The sequence below is a fragment of the Eschrichtius robustus genome, chromosome 14 (genome assembly GCF_028021215.1).
Source record: "Eschrichtius robustus isolate mEscRob2 chromosome 14, mEscRob2.pri, whole genome shotgun sequence".
Lineage (NCBI taxonomy): Eukaryota > Metazoa > Chordata > Mammalia > Artiodactyla > Eschrichtiidae > Eschrichtius > Eschrichtius robustus.
Window position 1 is genome coordinate 12,278,149 of NC_090837.1, and position 23,835 is coordinate 12,301,983.

General features: G+C 46.2%; 1 protein-coding gene across 1 annotated transcript in view; it reads left to right on the forward strand.

Moving 5' to 3' along the window:
* The window catches only part of NOS1 (nitric oxide synthase 1), a 94,798-nt gene that overhangs the window by 34,821 nt on the left and 36,142 nt on the right, over positions 1-23,835 (forward strand). Inside the window, exons 3-15 of the mRNA XM_068562420.1 lie at positions 1,153-1,281; positions 2,592-2,737; positions 3,937-4,099; positions 4,879-4,970; positions 7,714-7,855; positions 10,233-10,372; positions 13,774-13,948; positions 17,071-17,172; positions 18,793-18,987; positions 19,403-19,488; positions 21,791-21,935; positions 22,896-23,000; positions 23,537-23,595. Of these exons, the coding sequence (XP_068418521.1) occupies positions 1,153-1,281; positions 2,592-2,737; positions 3,937-4,099; positions 4,879-4,970; positions 7,714-7,855; positions 10,233-10,372; positions 13,774-13,948; positions 17,071-17,172; positions 18,793-18,987; positions 19,403-19,488; positions 21,791-21,935; positions 22,896-23,000; positions 23,537-23,595 (1,679 nt within the window). The remainder of the gene's footprint in view (positions 1-1,152; positions 1,282-2,591; positions 2,738-3,936; positions 4,100-4,878; positions 4,971-7,713; positions 7,856-10,232; positions 10,373-13,773; positions 13,949-17,070; positions 17,173-18,792; positions 18,988-19,402; positions 19,489-21,790; positions 21,936-22,895; positions 23,001-23,536; positions 23,596-23,835) is intronic.

Consider the following 23,835-nt stretch of genomic DNA (forward strand, 5'->3'; position numbering starts at 1 on the left):
CCTCTTTCCCCTCCACTTTGTCACCATTACCTCCCTCTATATTATATTCTTATCACCACCTGAAATTATATCATCCACGTATTAGTTTACTTATTATTTATCTCTGCTTCTCCCAAAACGATGCTCCAGAAGGACAAGGATCCGGACTGCCTTGTTCACCTCAGTGTCCCCAGTGCCTAACAGTGTCTAGCACATAGTAGGTGCTCAATAAATACAATTTGAATGTGTGAATGCCCTGCCTCAAGGTCACTGCCCACTGCTCTACTCTTTGGCCTGAGTGATGCAACATCGTCTCATCTTCTCCCCTCCCTTGCTCGGTTGTTGCATCAGGGGGTACCTGCTGCCTGTCCCTTAGAGTTGCTGATGGTTGTCTGATGCACGAGCACACCTCTGCCCAGGCAGGTAGACAACCACTCAGAAACACCCAAGACAGAATGTGATCCTTATTGATGAAGTTCAAAATGGATGGGCCAACATTTGTCAGCCCAGGCTTATCCCTGCTCACCTACTGGACAGTTTGCTCACAGAGGTGAAGATAAATGGAGCACTGAAGACATTCAAGATGGAGAGAACAGTAAGTGCAAAGGCCTGAGGCAGGGACACGTTTGGCCTTTTTGAAAAGCAGAAACCTGAAATCGGGGGAAAGTATTCTGTGTTTTAAACCTTTCTCACATAAACTTTTTGTTTTCCCAGTACTTGCCCGAAATGGTGAGTTCGGGCTATGGCAGGAAGGCCCAGAAATCCAAGTAACTTGACCCAGCCTCAGGTTTGAGTCCTCCGCCGTGAGGGCTGTTATCATTTGAAGAGACTGACAATGCTCTTTCAGTCACTTATTCATTCCACAAACTTTCATTAAGTCCCTGCTATGTGCCAGACCCTGTGCTAGACGCCAGAGAGACCACCTTTGAGTTCCTGACCCCTCTCCCCAGAATCCCCAGAACAGAACCTGAAACATTCCTCCACGGTGCCTCCTTCTGCACAGGTAGAGGGGCCAGGTTCCCAGCTACCTTGTATGTGTCCATCCCAGAGAGTCACAGACTGTTGGTGACTGGCGACAGATTCCAGGAAGAGCATCACCTCTCCCCATCCCAGTGGAAACAATCTTCCAGTGCCCTCAGATACATAATATCTCATCTTTATTCTCTCCTCCAGCCCCCTGCCTCGGGAAAACAGTCTCCCATAAAGAATGGCAGCCCCTCCAAGTGCCCTCGCTTCCTCAAGGTCAAGAACTGGGAGACCGATGTGGTTCTGTCTGACACCCTCCACCTTAAGAGCACGTTGGTGAGTACCCCAGCAAGGGGGAGACCAGGGTTTCTCAACCCCAGCAATATCCACACATGGGACTGGGTAATTCTTATCGTGGGGACCAACCTGTGCATTATAGGATGTTGAGCATCACCCCTGACCTGTGCCAACCAGATGCCCGTACTCCCCAACCAAGTTGTGACAAACAAATATGTCTTCAGACATTACCAGATGTCCCCTGGGTGGGAAATTCACCCCCATTTGAGAACCACTGGTGGATACTTACTTGTGCAAATACTTTTTATTTGTGTCCCTTGTACTCAAAAAGGGAGTTGCTGGTTCTAAGTACATTCTTTTTCTCTCACACAATCCGACCACTGAGGGAGTTTTGGACAAACCCTTCTTGGTTTTCAGTCTGTCCTCTAAATTTTATATATTTTTAAGTCAATCAACCAATCTATTGTTTTACATTGTTCTGGAAAATGGGCCTCTTGGAGGAATGTTGTATCAGTTAGCTATTGGAGTGTAACAAACTTCCCCCAAAATTAGTGACCTAAAACAACCACCACTTATTATTTTCCAAAAGCCTACAGATTGGCTGCGTGGTTCTGCTGATCTCATGCTTCTGCGATCATCTGAGGGGTCAGCTCTCGGCAGGCTGGTCTAGGATGGCCCTGGCTGGGATAACTCAGCTCTGCTCCATGCAGCCTCTCATCCTCCAGCAAGCTAGCTTGGTCTCCTTCACATGCTGCTTGCAGTGTCCTGAGAGAATGAGCAGAAACGTGTAAGATCTCTTGAGATCTAGACTCAGAATGGGCACAGTGTCACTTCTGCCATATTCTATTGGCCCAAACCAGCCCAGATTCAAAAGGAGAGGGAAGAGGCTTTACCTCTTGATGAGAATTGCTGTAAAGTCACAGAGCAAAGGGTGTGAATACAGGGAGGGGAAGAATTAGGGCTATGTTCTGCAATCAACATCCCACAGACACATTCTAACAAGTTACTATAATCACTCTACTAGCTCCTTCTTGATCAACATGGGATCAAAAAAATATTTGGGGATTCAGCACCAATGGTTCTGCTTCCCAGGGAATGGCAGTCACAAAGCCCCTCTCCCCCCAGTTAAGTAGAGCAAACACATTCAGAACCTTAAAATACTGCCTATCCTTTCCTTACCTGGGCTGATAACCAGGTCCAACAGTGATTAGAAGCTGGTATGTGAGAAATCCGCTTTGGGAATTAAAGCGAGGGAAACTCCACCACAAATGTCAGATCCAGGTCCACAACCCTACACGTGCCACAGTTGGGTGAAACGAAGTAATAGCCCAAATCTCTTTTCCTTCCAGGGTACGGGATGCACCGAGCATATCTGTATGGGGTCCATCATGCTTCCTTCTCAGCAAATACGAAGGCCTGAAGACGTCCGCACAAAAGAGCATCTCTTCCCTCTTGCCAAAGAGTTTATTGATCAGTACTACTCATCAATTAAAAGGCAAGTTCATGTCTACACTGGGAAGACTGGGTACTGGGTACAAAGACTTCAGGTCCAACTGTGCAGACAGTTGAACCAAGACCTGAGCATAAGGCCTCTGCCTGCCATGCACAGAGGTCAAAAACTGGTGGCCCAAGGGCCAGATCTGGCCCCTAGAAGTGTTTTTGTTTAGCCTGCAAAGTGTTGCTTAAATTTGAAACTTTTCAAGCAATTCCACGCCTGGGTATATTCCCTAAAGAAACTCTCACACTTGTTCACAAGAAGGCCTGCATAAGAATGTTCACTGAAACGTTGTTAGAATACGAAAAAAGATTAAAGAGCCAACTGGAAACAATCTCAACTCCATTGATAGGAGAATGTGTAAGTAAACTGTGGCATTTTCTGTAATGGAATACTATACAGCTGTGAACACGAACAGGTGAAAACTCTGCATGTTCATGGAAATGAAGCTCCTAAATAACTTTGAGCAAAGGAAAAAAAGGACAGGTTGTAGAAGGATACATTCAGGACAGCCCCATTTACATCAACTTTTTAAACATGCAGAAAAATACTGTACGTGATTTAGGGGATAGATACACAAGTGGCGAAAATATAAACAAAAGCATGAGAATGCTAGATGCCACATTCAAAACTGCAGTCACTCCTGGAAAGAAAGTGGGCTACAGTGCAGAGTAGTTCCCAAGGAACTATAATATATTTTCTTATTTATTTATCATTTCTTAGGCTTGGGACATGGGTATTCATTACATTATTCTCTATACCTTTTTGTAAGCCTGAACCTTTTCATAAGAATTTTTTAACTTTCTAAAATTCAGTTTATTGCCACCATTTAAAAATTAGAAGAGTTCCCTTTAAAAATCAGATTTCCAGTTTCTCTTGAAAGAAGATCTGGCAGTACCAGGCCCCCCATTCCTATCAGACAACAGCAGGCTAGAGTAGAGTTGGGGCTGCCCCCTTTGGACCAGGTGTAGGCTCACCTGTTGGCTGCAGTCCCCAGCCAGCCAGTTCAGTCATGTGCACACTGCCAGGCCTTTGCAGGCATTTGAGTTTGCCAGTCTCTGCTTTATGCTCAAAATCTTGTGTCCAGATATCAATCCAGACTCTGTGGCTTCTGGCCTCCTGTAATAGCTCACTCCTTCCACCGACCTCTAATTTAGTAGAGAGGGTGATGCCCCCATGTCTCTTCTCTCTTCCCTCAGATTCGGCTCCAAAGCCCATATGGAGAGGCTGGAAGAGGTGAACAGAGAGATTGAAAGCACCAGCACCTACCAGCTCAAGGACACAGAGCTCATCTACGGGGCCAAGCACGCCTGGAGGAATGCCTCCCGCTGCGTCGGCCGGATCCAGTGGTCCAAGCTGCAGGTGGGCAGTCAGGCTCAGATACTATGAAGAGCCCTTTGGTGGGGTTGTGGTGGGGGGGGAGGAATGAGCTTTACAAAGGGTCAGCTCCTAGCAAGGGCACTTGGTGGCTACGGTGAACTCTCAGATGGTGATCATGGGGTCCCACATTCTCAGATCATGACTGAATCTGGCTTATATCTTATTTAGCCCAAACAATCTTTTTTAAAAATTGAATTGGATGTCTCTAGGTAGGGCTTATACTCTCCAGTTTACTACAGACCCCGCTTGCCCCTTTTGTCTTATACCTCCTCTCTTTCCTTATTTACATTATCTGCCTACTCCCTAAAAGCATTAGATTCTGTGTCCCCTGGTGTGATTTTTTTTCCTCTAGGGAATAGTTTCGTTTTGGAAGTAGATTAGTTATCAATCTCGGGTGGGGGTGCGGCGGGGTGTCTGATTTTTTTGTTGTTGTTTTATTTTTAAGCCCCTAATCCCCAGGAGCCTCAGAGGAGATACAGGCAGCCCATGTAAAGTCTCTCCTCTGCTCACATCCCTTTCCTACATTCACGTACACTCCATGCCTACTTTTAGGGGATTTTTCCTGGTTTGATTGGCCATAGTTATTAGGGTAGAAAAAAAGATAAAACCCAGCCCGGGGCTCAGTAATGAGATGCTCACTACGCCAGGGGGGGCAGCAGCCGGGGAGGGGGGCTCTGGGCGCTCCTCCACTGGGAGGGCTGCCCTGGGGGTGATGAATGGGGAAGGAGGAGGTGATCATTCCCACAATATACCCCTTGCAGGTGTTCGATGCCCGCGACTGTACCACGGCTCACGGGATGTTCAACTACATCTGTAACCATATCAAGTATGCCACCAACAAAGGGAACCTCAGGTGAGCTGACCCGCTTAGGGGAGCGGAGTCTGATGTCCCCCCCATCGTTGACCCTTGGGTCTGGCGTTCACTCCCCTGTGAATGAAATGCTCCCCTTCTTTTCCCGGGGACAGGTGTCAAGCCGAGAGAGGTAGCCTGGCATCCTCGTTCTAACCACTATGTGCCTTCTCTCCCGAGAGAAACAGACTGCCGTGTGGTTTGCAAGACTACAGCAACCAAAATCACGTTTATCCCACAGTTCAATATCACCCACGGCGGAAACAGGAAGGGATGTTTCAGATTCCCAGGTATAGGAAAATCCCATTGCCGGTGGTGACCTGCTTTTACCACCTCCTGCTCTGTTGCCTGGAGCCACCTCTGAGGCTCTCTGGGTTTAAAAGGCAGTTTCTCTTCCCGCTGCTGTGGGGACCACCATTTCTGGTTCCACCAAGCTGAGCCACACCTGGGACTCCTCTTGCCCTCCGCGAAGAACAAAGCCACAGGGTACAGGCCAAGGCAGGAAGGCGCCAATGTGAGCTGGTGGCTTCCACGTTGCCAAGTCTCAGCTGGGAGAGGAGCAGCTAGAAGGGAAGAGCTGGGGCCCCGCAGACAGGCGGTGACAGTTGTTAATCCTACTCCCTCAGTCCTGCCCCTGCATCTGTTCCCAGCAGCTGAGGACCAGCCCCATCTTGGGGCCATGCAGGACCACTGCAGGGATATTCCCACAAGCCCTCAGGCTACACTGAGCTCATCCCCAAAGTGGCCTATTGGCATTAAGCATGGGCTTTCTTGGACAAGTCTCTTCCTTGAGAAGGAAATGGTGGTTGCCAGCTGAGCCCACCAATAGGAAAAGACCCTGCAATTTAAGCCCAGGGCCTGCTTGGGAAATTCGTATTCAGATCTTTTTCCTAAAAGACCTCACCCCTCAGAAAACAATAAAGAGCCCTCCTGCATATCCTAATGTTAAAGGAGGGCCCAGTCAAGGTCTTGGCCTCAAGGAGTTTATGGGTTATTTTGGTACTTTTCAATTGGTGCTGTGATGAGGTAATATGGGGCGGGGATCGCCACAGGGTAGGCAGTGCACCTTTACTTTTTTCAATTCTGTATTGGGGGGGGCGGGTCTAAAGGAGATAATCTATGGATGAAATATTTGGGTAATTTTTTTTTTTTGTACAAGTTTGAAACTACACATCTGGACATGATGAGAGGCCATAAGAGAATGTATACCATGTATAGAAACTATCTAAGCATAAAAGAGGAAGGGGGACCAGGGAGACGAAGGGAGGGAGAGAGATGTAATTCAAACAGTACAAGGCATTCATTAGACTTGCCATTTTGCGACATTGTGCTTAGGAGACTTGGGAGACGGGAGGTGTAAACCTGTTCCGTGTCCTCCACTGGCTCATTCCCACACACAGAGTAAGTATCCCACCCCACCGTGTGAGATTCTGGAGTTTCTAAACACACTTTTTAAATATATATAAACAAACACAAACAGGCTTTATCTGCCACTCAACCAAAGAAACAGCCATGTGGTTTAATGCTGGAGGGAAATGCTCACAATTTTACTCAGTCTGTGTTCATCTCCAATATGGCACCTTTGCTAAGAGATTTTTAAGAGCATCTTTGGCTCTATATGACTTCCGCCTTCAGCCTGGGTTCTAGACTCACCCCGAGGTGTGACACACCACTCCCTGCAGTATTAAATGCAGTATTGTCTTGTGCAGACAGTATGACGTAAATGTGCTCAAAAGGAGGCCCTGGGAACTAGATAAGACAAGGGACACTGTGTGGAGAAAGCAAATTTGAATCGGGCCTTGAAATTGGGTACATGACAGCAGAAACAGACTCCAACCAAGGGAGCAGTAGGGCAGGGTTCCAGGGGCAGGAGGTGAATGGGAGCAGATGTGAGCATTGGGTTGGACCTATGATGTCATCCCCATGTTGACACAAGCCAGGATGTGGTTTCCATAGCCTAGGATTTGGTCCGTGGATGGAACGGATGAGTCCAGGTAACAGGAGCTCCTGGCAGGAGATAATATCAAACCACTTCGTGAAAAAACTACTCTCCTTTCCATTTGTTTCAATCCTTCTGATGGTACCAAAGAGGATAAGGCATCATTATAACACCTCTCCAAAACTCCGATTTCCCTTTTAACAAAATGAGAGCAGGGCTCCAGTGAGGTGCTTTCTGTAGGCAACCACATGTTTCTACAATTTAATAACGGTCTCACAGTTGCCTATTTAGGTGGGCAAGGCCAGGAGCGATCTTCAGTTTTCTTTCAAAGTAAATAAATATGAGTACAAATGGAAGTTGATCTCTTATTAATCGTAAGTCTGTAGACTTTGCTGTGGTACAGGGGGTGAGCAAATGGGACAATAAATAATGATGGTGGTAAAAGAAAGACTGAAACTGGGAATCAGTGGTGAGCTCTTAAAAGGAAAACAGGATCAGATGTTTTTTCCCCTGAGGATTACCTGCTGCAAAAGAACTTTCTGGAAAACTGGCCCAAGTCAAGATTGAAAGTCTCCAGTTAGAGAAGCATTCTCTTTCCTTCAGTGAGCTGGCACCAGGCCTCCTATCCTCCACCCTTCCTCACCCAGCGGTCCAGTGGAGAGACAGAGCAAGGTCCCTCCCCTTCCAACAGCTGCTCCGTGGGCCCTGAGCCTTATGCACTCATTGGCCTGGACGACACTTTTTCCAGTATGTCCCCAAAGTGCAAGCCCAGCCCTGGTGCCAAACGTCCCCCTCTCTCCGCCACAGATCTGCCATCACCATATTTCCCCAGAGGACCGACGGCAAGCATGACTTTCGAGTCTGGAACTCCCAGCTCATCCGCTATGCTGGCTACAAGCAGCCTGACGGCTCCATCCTGGGGGATCCAGCCAGCGTGGAGTTCACAGAGGTGTGTGCCCCCACTCCTCCCCCAGCTGGTCTCTCATCCCCCCAAAATGTCTTTATCCACAGACTTCTCTTAGTTTAATATTACTGTAGGGAGAGTGGTCGGTGAGGTACAGCTTACTCATCTCCAGAGCTCCTGCTCTGTTTGCCTCTAGTCCTGCTGGTTCTGCTACAGCTGGTCATTTGGTCATTTTCATGCCATTACCTTGCCCGACCGTCATGATGGGAACTATTGCCCCATTTCGCAGATGAGTAGACTGAGTCTCACCAAGGCCAAACACATTATCCAAGGCTACTAAAGGAGCAGAGGAAAAGCTAGAAGTACAGTTCCAATCTCCTGCCTTCCCCTGGGAGGAGAGGAACTGACATGTGGAAGCCATGTCTGGCCTCATCTTTTCTGAGTTGGGTAATATGTCAGACTCATACCCTTCATTCATTCATTTATTTCCTTGTACAACATTTCTACCTACCCAACCCCTCTCTGGACAGGCTGGACTCTCCAGTACCGCCACGGTTGCTGGCAGCCCAAGTCAGTTCATAAAAGCCACTAGGAACACAAATACCACCTTCTCCCCATCCAGGGCTCCTTCCAGGTGGTGATGTGGACAGACAGCACAGGTAAGGCCTGGAAGCTTCCACCAGCTATGCCCACAGGAGACATAATAGGCAGAGCCCATGCCTGGAATATCTCACGCACACAGAGCTGGTACCCCTTTTATTTGTCACCCACTCAGCAGCCATTCTGCTTTATCTTTGTTCTTTCCTCAAACCCCCCTCAAACTCCACCCCACGAGGGAGCTGCTTAGGCCAAGGGCTACCCCACACCCTCATCGCTGCTGACTTCATTTGCAAGTGGCTTTTCTTATTAAAATATTATTATCCTGGGGAGGGGGCTATAACCAGGGCGACCAGGAGTCAGACCTGTGTCTTTTAGCCTCAGCCAGACTCTCTGCTCCACTTGGCTGACCTCTAACTGTGTACTTGGCTGACCTTGTCCTTGTGGCCGCCGGAACAGAAACGCCATGGCCTCTCCCTCTCCTTCTGTCTCCAGAAACCTCACTGACACAACATGTTCTCCTAAACCCACGCTTCTGTGCTTCCTCTGTCTACTAACCCAGCAGAAAGAGTCACCCCAAACATAACCACAGAATTGTAACTTTCAAAACCCCCTCACCCAGTACGGCAGCCACTGGCTGCATGTAGCGAGTGACCACTTGAAATGTGGCGAGTCCAAACTGAGACATGCCCTAAGTGTAAATAACACGGTCTCAGAGACAGAGAACAAAAAAAGAGTGGAAAAGATCTCATTAGTAATTTGTATCTTGATTACCTATTGAAAAATAATATTGTGGATAATATCGGGCTAATCTATTTCTATTTATTAATAAATTAATACACTTATTGTATTAATAAATATAGTTAATTTTATTTTAAACATCTTTAAATATATTAATATTAATAATTTATTATTAATCAGTTGGTGTTTAATTATGTTATATATTATAAATTTTTATATTTTATTGGATTAATAAATGAATTGCATATTTAATTTTAATGTCAAATATACTATTAATATATTAATAGTATTACTATTAATATATTAATATATACACCATATATATTATATATATGCCATATATAATATATATTAATACATAATGATATTAATATTTGATATAGTAATGCTTTTAGTACAGTATTAATAAATTACTGTTACTATAATTAATTACTATTACTATAATTAATATGCTATAATTCATAATTATTTAATTTAATTAAATATTACTGAAATTAAAACTTTTTTAAATGATATATTATTTAAATTAATTTCACCTGGTTTTGCTCTGGGTTTTTTGGGTTTTTTTAAATTTTTAAAATGTGGCTGCTAGAAAATTTTAAATTACTATGTGGCTCGCTTTATATTTCGATAGGATAGCTGCTCTAACAGATGCATTTTATGTGGTCATTCTGAGAGATCTGCCCTCATCAAATCTGGTACATTTTCTTCATGTCTTAGGCACCGGATGCAAACACTTCCGGAGCAAGTGCGTAGGCGTGCCCAGCCCTGTGCGAGGGCACCACAGATGCAAGAGTCAGTTCAGCCCTTGCTCCGGGAGTTCCCAGTTGGCAGGGAAGACCTGGAAAACATAACCAAGTGAGGGGCTGGAGGACACGTTTGCTTTCTGTCCCGTGGGACCACAGAAAGTTATACTAGTTACGTGATGATGTCAGGGAGAACTTCATAAAGAAGGTGGCCGTGACCTAGAGCCTCCAGGGGGGCTGCTGGCGGGCTTGCACTGGGGCCTCTGCCTCTCCCCCCATGGCTGTTGTGTCTGGAGGGTCTGGGGCATGGCGGCCTGACCTGGCGGGTCTGGTTGCAGATCTGCATCCAGCAGGGCTGGAAACCCCCAAGAAGCCGCTTCGATGTCCTGCCACTCCTGCTCCAGGCCAACGGCAATGACCCTGAGCTCTTCCAGATTCCTCCAGAGCTGGTGCTGGAAGTGCCCATCAGGCATCCCAAGTAAGAGGGACTGGCATGGGGTGGGTGAGGGTGGGTGGATTTACCCAGTGCCCCTCTCTACCCAACTCTCCACCCCCCCGGCTCTCTCTCCAGCCCAGACAGAGGCTGAAAGGGGGTCTTGGTTCCTACCCTCACCATGGGGCCAGGGCAAGGTGGGCTCCCTCAACATCAATAATTCCTCCTTCACCAGCCTAGGGACCACCATCTTTTCTGAATCAAAATCTCCCTCCTTATAAGTCAGATAGAGAAAGACAAATACTGTATGATCTCACTTATATGTAGCCTCTAAAAAATACAACAGACTAGTGAATATAACAAAAAAGAAGCAGACTCACAGATATAGAGAATAAACTAGTGGTTCCGGTGGGGAGAGGGAAGGGGAGAGGGGCAATATAGGGGTAGGGGATTAAGAGGTACAAACTATTATGTATAAAACAAATAAACCTCAAGGAGATACAGTAAAACATAGGGAAGATAGCCAGTATTTTATAATAACTATAAATGGAGTATAACCTTTAAAAATTGTGAATCACCATATGGTACACCTGTAACTTATATAATATTGTACATCAACTATACTTCAATTAAAAAAAAAAAAATCTCCCTCCTTACCCCACTCCTAAGCCATCAACCCGGACCTGCCCTTTTTCCAACCCTAAGGGCTGAAAGAGCAGAAGCACCTCCTGTGTCGTTGTGGGCACAGATTTTAAATAGAGGGAGCCATTTAACACTCTATGTGACCCGACGCGGCTCAAGGTCAAAAGCAATTTGGGTTCCCTTTTCTCCACACCCTCTCCAGCATTTATTGTTTCTAGATTTTTTGGTGATGGCCATTCTGACCGGTGTGAGATGATATCTCATTGTAGTTTTGATTTGCATTTCTCTAATGATTAATGATGTTGAGCATTCTTTCATGTGTCTGTTGGCCATCTGTACATCTTCTTTGGAGAAATGTCTATTTAGGTCTTCTGCCCATTTTTGGATTGGGTTGTTTGTTTTTTTGTTATTGAGCTGCATGAGCTGCTTGTAAATTTTGGGGATTAATCCTTTGTCAGTTGCTTCATTTGCAAATATTTTCTCCCATTCTGAGGGTTGTCTTTTGGTCTTGTTTATGGTTTCCTTTGCTGTGCAAAAGCTTTTAAGTTTCATTAGGTCCCATTTGTTTATTTTTGTTTTTATTTCCATTTCTCTAGGAGCTGGGTCAAAAAGGATCTTGCTGTGATTTATGTCATAGAGTGTTCTGCCTATGTTTTCCTCTAAGAGTTTGATAGTGTCTGGCCTTACATTTAGGTCTTTAATCCATTTTGAGTTTATTTTTGTGTATGGTGTTAGAGAGTGTTCTAATTTCATACTTTTACGTATACCTGTCCAGTTGCACTGTTGGTGGGAATGTAAATTGATACAGCCACTATGGAGAACAGTATGGAGGTTCCTTAAAAAACTAAAAATAGAATTACCATACAACCCAGCAATCCCACTACTGGGCATATACCCTGAGAAAACCGTAATTCAAAAAGAGTCATGTACCAAAATGTTCATTGCAGCTCTATTTACAATAGCCAGGACATGGAAGCAACCTAAGTGTCCATCATCGGATGAATGGATAAAGAAGATGTGGCACATATATACAATGGAATATTACTCAGCCATAAAAAGAAACGAAATGGAGTTATTTGTAGTGAGGTGGATGGTCCTAGAGTCTGTCATACAGAGTGAAGTAAGTCAGAAAGAGAAAAACAAATACAGTATGCTAACACATATATATGGAATCTAAGGGAAAAAAAAAAAGTCATGAAGAACCTAGTGGTAAGACAGGAATAAAGACACAGACCTACTAGAGAATGGACTTGAGGATATGGGGAGGGGGAAGGGTAAGCTGTGACAAAGTGAGAGAGTGGCATGGACATATATACACTACCAAATGTAAAATAGATAGCTAGTGGGAAGCAGCCGCATAGCACAGGGAGATCAGCTCGGTGCTTTGTGACCACCTAGAGGGGTGGGATAGGGAGGGTGGGAGGGAGGGAGATGCAAGAGGGAAGAGATATGGGAACATATGTATATGTATAACTGATTCACTTTGTTATAAAGCAGAAACTAACACACCGTTGTAAAGCAATTATACTCCAATAAAGATGTTAAAAAAAAAAAAAATCAATTTGGGGCCGGGATGGAGCTGTGAGGGCTGTGGCCAGCAGCACAAATAGAATTTACACTTCTCGAGAGTAAAGAAACTCCACAGTAAGACCCTGGCCTCAGGGGCAAAATTGATGGAGGAAGCACCAAAAAAAAAAACAATCAATCATCAAGATAAATAGTATTTTAATGTAATATTTTTAAAAATAAAAATTAACTTTTTAAATATATCAAAACTTTAAACACAGACCAGGTCAGGGCTGAAATTAGGGGGAAGCAAGTGAGGCGAGTTAGGGCAAGGTGGGAGCCTGTCCTTATTTAAAGTTTTGGTATTTTGTTTGTCATGGATTTTTTTTTGGCATTAATTTTGATTTTTTAAAAAAACATTGAATTAATTTAGAATATTGTGTAAATAAATTAATAGTATTGATCTTGATCCCTGGGTTTGTTGGTGCCCCCTTAAATTTTGCACCCAAGGCTAGTGCCTTACTTGCCTCACCCTAGTCCAGGCCCTGGAGAGGGAGCAAGTGTCCTGAGGCTCCTGACACTGCCCAATATCTGGGAACTTACCCAATCTCCCTGGTGAAACTTGGCCTTCATTCATTCATTCATTCACTCATTCGATACTGTTTATTATTCCCAGTCTGGGCCAGGCATTGTGCTGGGTTTTGTAGATGACTTGGTCCCCCGCCTCCATGGTGCTTTCAGTCTCAAGGAGAAGATCAGTGACCCAAATAACCACTTAATTCCAATAACGTGCTGCAAAATAAATTTTATGGTACCTAGAGGCATAAAGCTTCCTGAACCAACCCAGATCAGGCATAAGGGAAGCCTTCCCAGAGTCAATAGCATTTTAGCTGAGAATGAAAGGTGGGTAAGAGCTGAACAGGCACAGAAGGAAAAGAGAAAGAAGGAACTGCTGTGCAAAGGTCCTGAGGTCAGAAGGAACTCAGCAATGCTCACTTTCTCCTGGATTCACCTTCAGGGTGGGTTTAGGAGATAAACAGCAGCCCAAGGCAATGGTTCCCAGGCCTGGATGTCCATCCAAATCACCTGGGAAACATGTTAAAGTGCATATTCTCAGGCCCCAGCTGTGGAAGCTGTGATCCCACAGGTCTGACATGAGCCCAGGAATTAGGTTCTGGCATAGTAAGTCCCAGTCAGTCACTGGCATTTCAGCATCCCCAGACTAAGGATATCCCGCCTGCGTGTCTTCCCATGAGGCTCCTGCCCCATGGTGAGCTGGGCTGTGCTGATCTCCGCAGGTTTGAGTGGTTCAAGGACCTTGGGCTGAAGTGGTACGGCCTCCCTGCTGTGTCAAACATGCTCCTGGAGATCGGCGGCCTGGAGTTCAGCGCCTGTCCCTTCAGCGGCTGGTACATGGGCACAGAGATTGGCGTCCGCGACTACTGTGACAGCTCCCGATACAACATCCTGGAGGTGAAGTCCCTTCTTGGTCATCATGATGCAGAAGCAGAAGGCAAAGGGGATGGGCTCAGCTGTCCTTTCCCACAGCTGAGCTTTGGGGCTTGGAAACTGGAAGAGGTTAAAACAGAATCTGCAATTCTGGGGATGCCCCCTGGCCTTTCTGAAGGCTTCCGTGGCATTAAGAGTACGTGTACTACAAAAAAAAAAGAAGAAGAGTACGTGTACTATGTGCTATGTGACACCACTGCAAGCACTTTGCATGTATTAGGTGCTCATTTAATCCTTACCACAACCTCCAGGTGTGATAATTCCCCTTTCACAGATGAGGAAACTGAGGCCTTTGGGAGGGTTAAAATGACAACGAGCTCATGATCATACAGCTAGGGAGTGGCAGAGCTGGGACATGAACCCAGTCTGGCTTTTTTTTCTTCCCCCTCCCCCGGCAGTCTGGCTTTACGATCTGAGTTCATAAGCATTCTACGACACTGCCTGTCAGTGTCAAACCTTGTTAGAAGGTTTTGAGAACGACCCATGAACATGGGACATTTTTGGTCTCTTTTCTTAAAAAACAAGGCTTGGCAGTGATTCCCCACCACGTACATTTCTGGGTGGAGGTTCTGATTCTCTCCAGGGCTGAGTCATCCTGATCTACTAAAGAGTGCTGGGGCGGACTGCTCCCTGGAGCTCCACTTTGGTGAAAGCGTCAGGATTGCTGTGGTTTTGTCAGCAAATGTTGTTTGTAACCACAGTCTGCTGTGATTGGCCTTGTTTCAAAAGAGGACACTGAGAAACAGAGAAGTTAAGTGCTGAGCCTACGTCACACAGTAGATAAAGCACAGGGCAAAATTCGAACTCGGAAACAAGCGTTAGGTTCATATTGTTAAAATCCATGGGTGTTCACCTGGGTGGACCTTAAGGGCCTTATGCTAAGTGAGATAAATCAGACAGAGAAAGACAAATACGACGTGATCTCACATATATGTGGAATCTAAAAAAGCCAAACTCCCCAAAACAGAGAGTAGAGTGGTGATTACCAGGGGCTGGGGAGGCGGGGCAGGAGAACTGGAGAAGATGTTGTGGAAGTGTACAAACCTGCAACTAGCAGATAAATAATTCCTGGAGATTTAATGCACAGCATAGTGATTATGTTCAACAATGATACTGTTGTAAATTTCAGAGTTGCTAAGAGACTAGATCTTAATTGTTCTCACCACAAAAAAGAAATGGTAATTATGTGATTGGATAAAGGTGTTAACTAACCCTACAGCGGTAATCATATTGCAATATATAAATGTATCAAACCAATATTTCTCACACCTGAAATACACATAATGTTATATGTCAATTTAAAAACATTCCACGGGCGCTGGCCTGGAAAACAGAACCAGGGGTCCTCAGCCTCGCCACACACTGGAATTACCTAGGGAGTTTTATTATGCTGTGGTCCCACTCCCCAGAATTTGTACGAAAGTGCTCCAGGGTGGAGCCCGGGCACCGGTATTTTTCAAAGCTCCCCAGAAGATTCTACTGGGAAGCCACTGATTTATACAAACTCCTGGCAGGAAAGGAAAAAACATTTCCAGGCAATTTCCAGAAATGTGGCTCAAGTAATATTTGGGAATTTTTAAAGTCATATATTTTTTTTTTTTTTTGCATTTTCTTGCAACTAATTTCTATTCTTTTAACCAAAATAATGCTGTAGAAGTAACAATAGCAGCGTGACTGGCTGTACACAATCTCTTCTTTTATAAAATAACTCAAGTTTTATATGTATTTATGTAAAGCAGCGAATTTCTTACTCTCTGTGTTTGTATCATCGCTAAAAGACCCCAAACAGACCCTAACACCTCAGCCTCAAAAGAGTAGATTAATGTCTGCTTTCATGATCCCTGCTTACATTTCGATTGCAAAGAGTAGTCACTGGGTAACTTAAATGAGACACGCTCCCACCCCAGCCTTCCAGTTCTAACTGCCATTATGTACAAATGACATCTGGGGCTGGGAAGCGATTTACCCAAACTTGAGAAACTGTCACATTCTAACCCCATAATGAGACCTAGGTTCCCACAAGTGACTAGAATTGACAGAGGAAGTGAGAAGCCAGGCTCTAATGAATGGATTTGCTATTGGGTCTTCCCTGCTCCTGACATCAGCTCCTGCTTTAGCTGGAGCTGTAACATAAATGTCAGGAGGTTTTTTTTCCAAGTAGTTTTGCCAAAGGAATCGGCTGGCTGGGGAGCCGCTCCCAGGTCTTGGGCATTATGCATCTCCCTGGGCTCCAGCCCCGAGGCCAACTGGCTCTGTGGCCTGTGAGCAAGTCTCTGCAGCTCTCTGAGCCTCAGTTTCCTCATCTGTCAAGTGGAGTAGGCAGGCGTCCCCATGAACTCAAAATACCCATGATCTAGATTCCAGGCAGTGGCCACTCTGGAGATGGAACAGGATGGGTGGAGAGCTTTTCCTACTAGAAAGCAGCTCATGTCACTCCCAGACCCACATCTCTCCTTAAAGTCCCCCAAAGACCCTCCTCATCATATTTGGAATAAAATCCTCACTCCTTAGCACATCTAGCATAAACCAGTCCTGCATCTCTCTCTCACCAACTCCCCCTGGCTCCCTACCCTCCAAATACACTGGCCTTCTTTCTGTACCTCAGTGCAAGCCTGATCCCACCCCAGGGTCTTTGCATGCTGTTCTCTCTGCATAGAACATTCCCTCCCAAGATTTACAAATGTCTTGCTTCTTCTCATCATTTGGGACTCACCTGTATGCCACCTCTGCAATGGTCCTTCCCTGACTATCCTGGTTCAATACATCCTGCCCCCATATCCCTCTTTATCCCATTTCCTCACTTTATTCTCTTCCTAGGAATTAGCACTCATCACAATATTACCTATTTCTCTCCCCCACTAGAAGGTAAGCTCAATAATAAAAGGTCCAGCCAAGTCCCTCTAGTCTCTTGATGCTACCAGTGGGTCCTCAATAAAATAAAATAAAAAATTTGAGTAAGTGAATTAGTCTGCATATGAGTTGATTAATTAATTAAGAATTTCATTGGTGACACTAGCCCTGTCCCTCTTTAGTCTGAAATCCAGAGGTGCCCCAGCCTATGAGTCTGTGTTTCCTTCCCCTTTCAGGAAGTGGCCAAGAAGATGAACTTGGACATGAGGAAGACGTCCTCCCTGTGGAAGGACCAGGCACTGGTGGAGATCAACATTGCCGTGCTGTACAGCTTCCAGGTAGTGCCAGGGCACACCTCCTGGCTGCCAAGCCTCAAAGGGGAACTAAAACCTTTCAGAGTCTCGGGGCAGAAGGTCAAGAGCCCAGCTCCCAGGAACCGTCCTTGCAGGGATCTGCCTACCAGTGAGGTGTACTTCCCATCATGCATGCCTTCCTCCCCATGATGGATCTTGGGTGGGGACCATTTGAGGAAGAGGCAAAAAGATAGGGGTTTTGTGACTTGTTGCTTATGATGTTTTAGAATTGAAATGACAAACATCTGGGACTTCCCTGGTGGTCCAGTGGTTAAGACCCCACACTTCCACCGCAGGGGGCATGGGTTCCATCCCTGGTAGGGAAACTAAAATCCTGCAGGACGCATGGCGCAGCCAAAAAAAAAAATAAAGAAAGAAATGGCAAGCATCATCTGTGTCTTGCCACTTCTTAGGCAGTCAGACTTTCACCTAACAGAGACAAATACTCATCGTCATGATCAGAAGCATAGGTCCCCCAATGCATGTGGCTCCGTGGTAAATGCTATTATATACAGTACGATAGCTTTAAAAATTATCGGCTAAACCATGACACTTTTGAGAGCAAATGGGGGACACCACTAATAATTGTAACAGCACAAGGGCATAAGCTGGGATTCTCCTGGGCAAACCAGGAGGCCCACAGAACAGAGGTCACTCTCTGTAGTAGAGACCAGCTCTGTCCTCTGAGGGTGATTGTTTGGGAAGCTAGACCCTCATAGACATACATGGGAGGCATCCACAGGCAGTAGAATGAACATATCAAATCATGTATAGACATGAATATAAACCATAGGTCCCCATGTCAGGAATAGGGAGACTGGGTATACTGGGGAATGTATATCCCAGGGAACAGACCAGTTGAGACGGGATGAGGGAGAAGGAAGCCCCCTCCCTTCCCTCTCTACCATGGAGGAGTGAAGTTTTAGGAATTGTTGAAAATGAAGGTGGATGCTTTGGTAGACTGGTACGAAGATTGGCGAGCCAGAGGCAGCAGAGATGTGAGTGAGATGAATGATTGGAAAAGAAAAGTGCAGGAAAGGGACAGAGTTTTGTGGGCAGAAAGGGAAGACACTGCCTGGGCAAGGTAAGAATCCAAGCCGGCCGACTACAACGGGCCCTGGGGCTGGGTTACGCGGACACTCAGTCCACCCAGCTCTGCTGTGATTGACTTGTTTTCATTTTAATAAACTCATCCTTATTACTTAAAATTGTTTATTTTAAGAGGATTTTGTGTCACCATCATAAATGGAGAGCCAGTACCATTTGCCATAAATAGAAGAGAATTGTAAATTTAAATAAATATATGAACAAATACACACAGGGAAACAACACAAAGTTGTTGGATTCTAGTTGCCTGAGCTTCCTCTCTCATTAAAAAAAATAAATAAATAAAAAAGAGAGAAGGAGGAAGGACAGAGGAAGTTTGGCAAGAGAGGTGTTTCTCCTGGGTCTAATCAGGATTGAAAGAACAATGCAGAGAATCACTTGCCTGGAATCATCTCCAGGACCAGCCTTTGGGAAACACTGCTCTATGGGCAAGGCAGTCCCGAAATACCCCAGCTGCTCTTTCCTCCTGACTCCTTGTCCCCTCTCCTCCTCCCACAGAGTGACAAAGTGACCATCGTTGACCACCACTCCGCCACCGAGTCCTTCATTAAGCACATGGAGAATGAATACCGCTGCCGCGGAGGCTGCCCCGCTGACTGGGTGTGGATCGTGCCTCCCATGTCTGGCAGCATCACCCCCGTCTTCCACCAAGAGATGCTCAACTACCGACTCACCCCCTCCTTCGAATACCAGGTCCTGCCCCTCCCCGCCTCTTTCGTGCTAAGTCTTCAATATCCGGTGTGTGTGTTATGATTAGAGCACGTCTCAACTCAGACTTGCATTTCGGATGCCCAAGTGTGGCCACCATATTGAACAGCACAGCTCAAGCTGAAAGACGAATGGAGATGAAATGAGTAGTCCGGGGTCACAGGGAGAGTGTTTGAGAGGGATTCTGAGGCATGAGTGGGAAGGTCTAGCAGGACGGTGCGGGGAGGCTGGACCGGCCACTCTGTGCCAGGACCCCTGTGGTCGCCACTGACAGAATCGTTCCCTTCAAGGGCTAAGGGTTGGACGTGGCTGGACAGCCACAAGCCCCCAGGGAGCCCTGAGCATCTCCCAAGAGGAGCCAGGGTCCCTCACTGCAGTGACCATAGTCCTCTCTTCGCAGCCTGACCCTTGGAACACCCACGTCTGGAAAGGTACCAACGGGACCCCCACAAAGCGGCGAGCCATTGGCTTCAAGAAGCTGGCAGAGTAAGTCTCCTAAAGTAGGTGGGGATGGGGGATGGATGTGCCCCCAAATTCAGAGAGCCCCAGAAAAGAAGGCTGGAAACATGCTTGCGCCTCTGCCCTCTTGTGTGACATGATTTCTCCATTTTCTCCAACCCCCTCGTGCCTCTTTTGCCTCAGAGTCTGGGATGCAAACATCACCATGACTTTTCTCCTTCCCAACCTTCACTTTCCTCCCCCCACTTTGCTAAATTCTTGTCCTGGAGACAGTGTTGTGTTGATAAACCAGCTCTTCAATTAATAAAGTTGGCCATAATAATGATAATAGATTTGTAACCTTTGCCAATTTCCGTGGTGTAAATACTCCCGCTATGGCCAGTTTCAAGCTCTCAACAGGAAGTCACTGAAGCCAGAGTTGGGAGGAGCTAGGACGAGCTGGCTGCAGCCCACCGCCGCCTAGAGAGGCCTCTCGTCCAGGGCTGAATCTCATTTCACTCACTCATTCACTCATTCAGCCAACAAATGGATACTAAGTGCCTACTCGGTGCCAGGCACTGTGCTGGGCTCCAGAGATGCCATGATGAGCCAGGTAATGTGGTCCTGCCCTCATGAAGCTCACAGCTACCATCAAGGAATGATTCATGGTGCCATAAAATAGACTTCAGCCAGTTTGGGAGGTCAAAAGGGGCTTCCCGCATGAGATGACAATTGAGCTGAAGAATGAAATGAATAAGACTTCACTGAGAAAAGGAGGGAGGGACGAGGGTTAGGGACCAAGGCTATTGAAGAGTAATTGTCCTGAAGAACTCGTGGTCAGCCAGGGGACCGGCTGACCAGTGGGGTGGGGTTGACTGAGATGGCTTAATGGGGATGCCAGCTTTCTGTCTAAAGATAGAGAACTCCCTGATCCACTCAGCAGAGACCCCCTATTTGGAGCTCACTTTTTGGCAGAGGGGCTAGTATGCACCAAGCTACTTAGTCACTTTCCTCAGCCCCTCGGGTCCAGCTCTCAACAGGTGACTGGTAGGTCTTGCAGGGACTGAAACCTAGATCCTGGCTCCACTGATATGGTCCACAGGATCTCTCCCTTCTCTCCCTCCCTCCCCTTTCTCCTTCCACCTAACTTTATCTTGCAGCCAAGCAAGAATGCATCAGCAGCCATTCTTTCCCTAACAAGAGCATCACAAATTCTCAGGGACAGCAGACTTTGGCTTCAGTTCAGTTCAAACTGTCTCTGAGGGAAGAAGGGAGGGAAAAATCTAAAGAATTAATTGCACTATTAAGTTCGGGGTAGAAACAATGGGAGTTAATTATAGATGCTTTTTTACGATCCGATCATTCAAAGGGAACCCTCCAGGCACCTTTTATTCTCTTCTGTTTCTCCCCCTTAGCTCCCAGTGCTCTGGCGGCGTGGGTGGTTTCCCTGATTCTAAAAAATGATGAATTTACCACCAATAATCCCCAGGTGGGGGTAACTAGCAATTTGTCTACTCTGAGATTCCTAGTTAGAAGAGGGATGCTTGCTCGGAAGGTGAGCCCAGGCATTCATAGATGGGAAGGAAGAAACACTGGTTCTGAATTCTCCATTTAACTAGAAAGAGCCTCGACTTGACATTTAAACTCCCCAGGGCTTTGGTGGTAGCAGTATGTTTAAAATCCATTCCTTCTTTTGATAGATACGTATTTAGTGCCTGTTAAGTATCAGCCTCTGCAAGACCCTGGATGTGCATGGCTGCTTAAATCAGACTTGGTCCTTCCTTTGTGGATTTATGAACCTCTAAAATCCCTTCTAGCCCAATACCTGGTGATTTATTAGTGATTCGTTGTCTCTCTCTCTCTCTCTCTCTCTCTCTCTCTCTCTCTCTCTCTCTCTCACACACACACACACACACACACACACACGAACGTAAGCCCCATGACAGCCATTTCTCTGTGTTTCCATTCGTATAACAATGCCTGGCACATAGCTAGGCACTCAACAAACACTTGATGAATGAACAAATGAGTGAAGGAATGAATGATCATCTTTTGGAGCAATGCTTGGCAAACCAAGGTTCTCAAGACCAGGATCAATTAATCAAGTAACAAACTAATAAAACTAACTAACCATGTTAGCTCATGACCAGTTGGTCTGGAGTGACTTAAGAAAGGGATCAATATGGCACCTAAACTTGCACTTTGAGTATCCCTGAAGCCATCAAAGATTAGGAGAGAAAGTTCCCTCCTATTTAATTTCATGGCTCATGGTTCTTGCCCAAAAGTCCCAGCGTGGCATCCTCCCTCCTTTCTGCATTTCCCATTTTCCTCTCCATCCTCTCCCCTCCAGAGCCGTCAAGTTCTCAGCCAAGCTGATGGGACAGGCCATGGCCAAGAGGGTCAAGGCTACCATCCTGTATGCCACAGAGACGGGCAAATCGCAGGCTTATGCCAAAACCCTGTGTGAGATCTTCAAACATGCCTTTGACGCCAAGGTTGGTAGGGGGCAGTGCCAGCTCTCTGACCCTTCATGGTAAAGTTGGGGAGGGGAGAGAAGGAATTCAGCAAAGAAGAATCCTTTGAGAATGGGTGATAGCACATCTGAAGATGCCCATCAACTCACTCATGCACATTTGCATATATTTCAGGGGACTCTGATGGTTCTCTCCCTGGGAACCCTCCAGGAGTCCAGGAATCATAACCCCCATCCCAAGAGCAAAGTATTAGAAAGTTTATGAAAGACAATTCTGGAGTCAGTTTGGGAAGCTCTGCCTTTAATACATTTCAGTGGGTTTCTTTGCTGCAGGAATTCTCAGAGCCTTTAATCTGCACGTACGTGTTATCATTCCCAAAAGAGGAGAGGAGAGAATATAAATGTTTCCCAAAGATGTTTGCTTATGGATCTTACTTTTAAGGAGCATCTCCGGAGACTAGGCTTCTCTAGAACCTACTTTGAGAAATGTTGCTCAAGTAATGCTAAGATATAGGGCAAAACAATCTTTCCCTAAGGCGGGTATCTCAGACCTGTTTGGCCCAGGTCCTCCACGCTGCTGGACAGAGGATTAGAAAGGAAGCAGAGCAGACAATTGGGTCATTCCCAGCCTAAATGTGATCAAGAAGATTTCCAGCATCCTTTGCTTGTAAGAAGCCCAGGAGTCTTAATCAAGATCTGTCTTTACTGACAGCCAACCCATTGCCCCAGACTCTCTCTAGTCCTTCAAGCCACTGGTGACCACAGAAAGGTCCCACACTGCCAACAAGCTACTAGTTCTACACACTTGAGCCCATTGAAATAGTGGCACCCAGAACCTTTGGATCTCCTTCCAAAGGAGATGGCTTAAGATGACTCATCTTCTTCCTCTCTTCTCTTCCCCCATCACTTTGTTCTCTCCTACCCCTTCTCTCTTCTCATCACCTTCTTCCTTCCTCTCCCCACCCTTCATTCTGCCACGCAGGTGATGTCCATGGAAGAATATGACATTGTACACCTGGAGCATGAAACTCTGGTCCTGGTGGTTACCAGCACCTTTGGAAATGGAGACCCCCCTGAGAATGGGGAGGTGAGATGAGCTTTTACCTGTTCTGGCACGTGTTTCCATCGGCAGAAAAGAGGGGCATCGGTTATACCTGCTATTCAGTAGCAAATCCTCCAAAGCCTCAAAGCCAGTGACCTCAATTTGGATCCAAGTTCTGCCAAGATTGGACAATTCCAAGTCTTCAGTCTATTGGTGTCCACTGACTAGCCGATCCCTAGTGAAAATGTCGTCACCTGAGTGAACTACCTCTTTGGAATGGATGCTCCAATCAAGAGCTTGGTGTCCCCTGCTCCAGATGAAAGAAGCAGGGACAATATTTTTGTAGAAAGCCACAAAGGGGATTTGTGTGCTGGAGGTGGTGAGGGGAGTCCACACCTGTAGCCCTTTATAAACAGCCCTCTTCCACATGCAGCATTGCTGCCCAGCCTGAGCCCCTGACGCCCTGGCCCCCAGGCATCAGGCTCCTCTTTTGCCAGTTAGGTCCCCAGACCCTCTCCCCGACCCCGTTCCAGATTTAATCATGCATGCCTCACATTTTGCTTATCTCTTTCGGCCTCCAGAAATTTGGCTGCGCTTTGATGGAAATGAGGCACCCCAACTCTGTGCACGAGGAAAGGAAGTAAGTGAATGACCCGCCAGTGTCACATGACACCCTGTGAGGGTAACTGAAAATTGTCTTTTGGCATCTGGGGCTCACATCTGAGTTCTGGGTAGTTTTGTGACCTGAAGTTCATTTGTGACTGGTTTTAACCGGTGGGTGTCTATCATCCTCTGGGGCGGATTATTTGGTCGTTGGTCACTTCACAGCCCTGTGCCTCAGTTTCTTTTTCCATCACATTGGGTTTATTCCACCTGCATG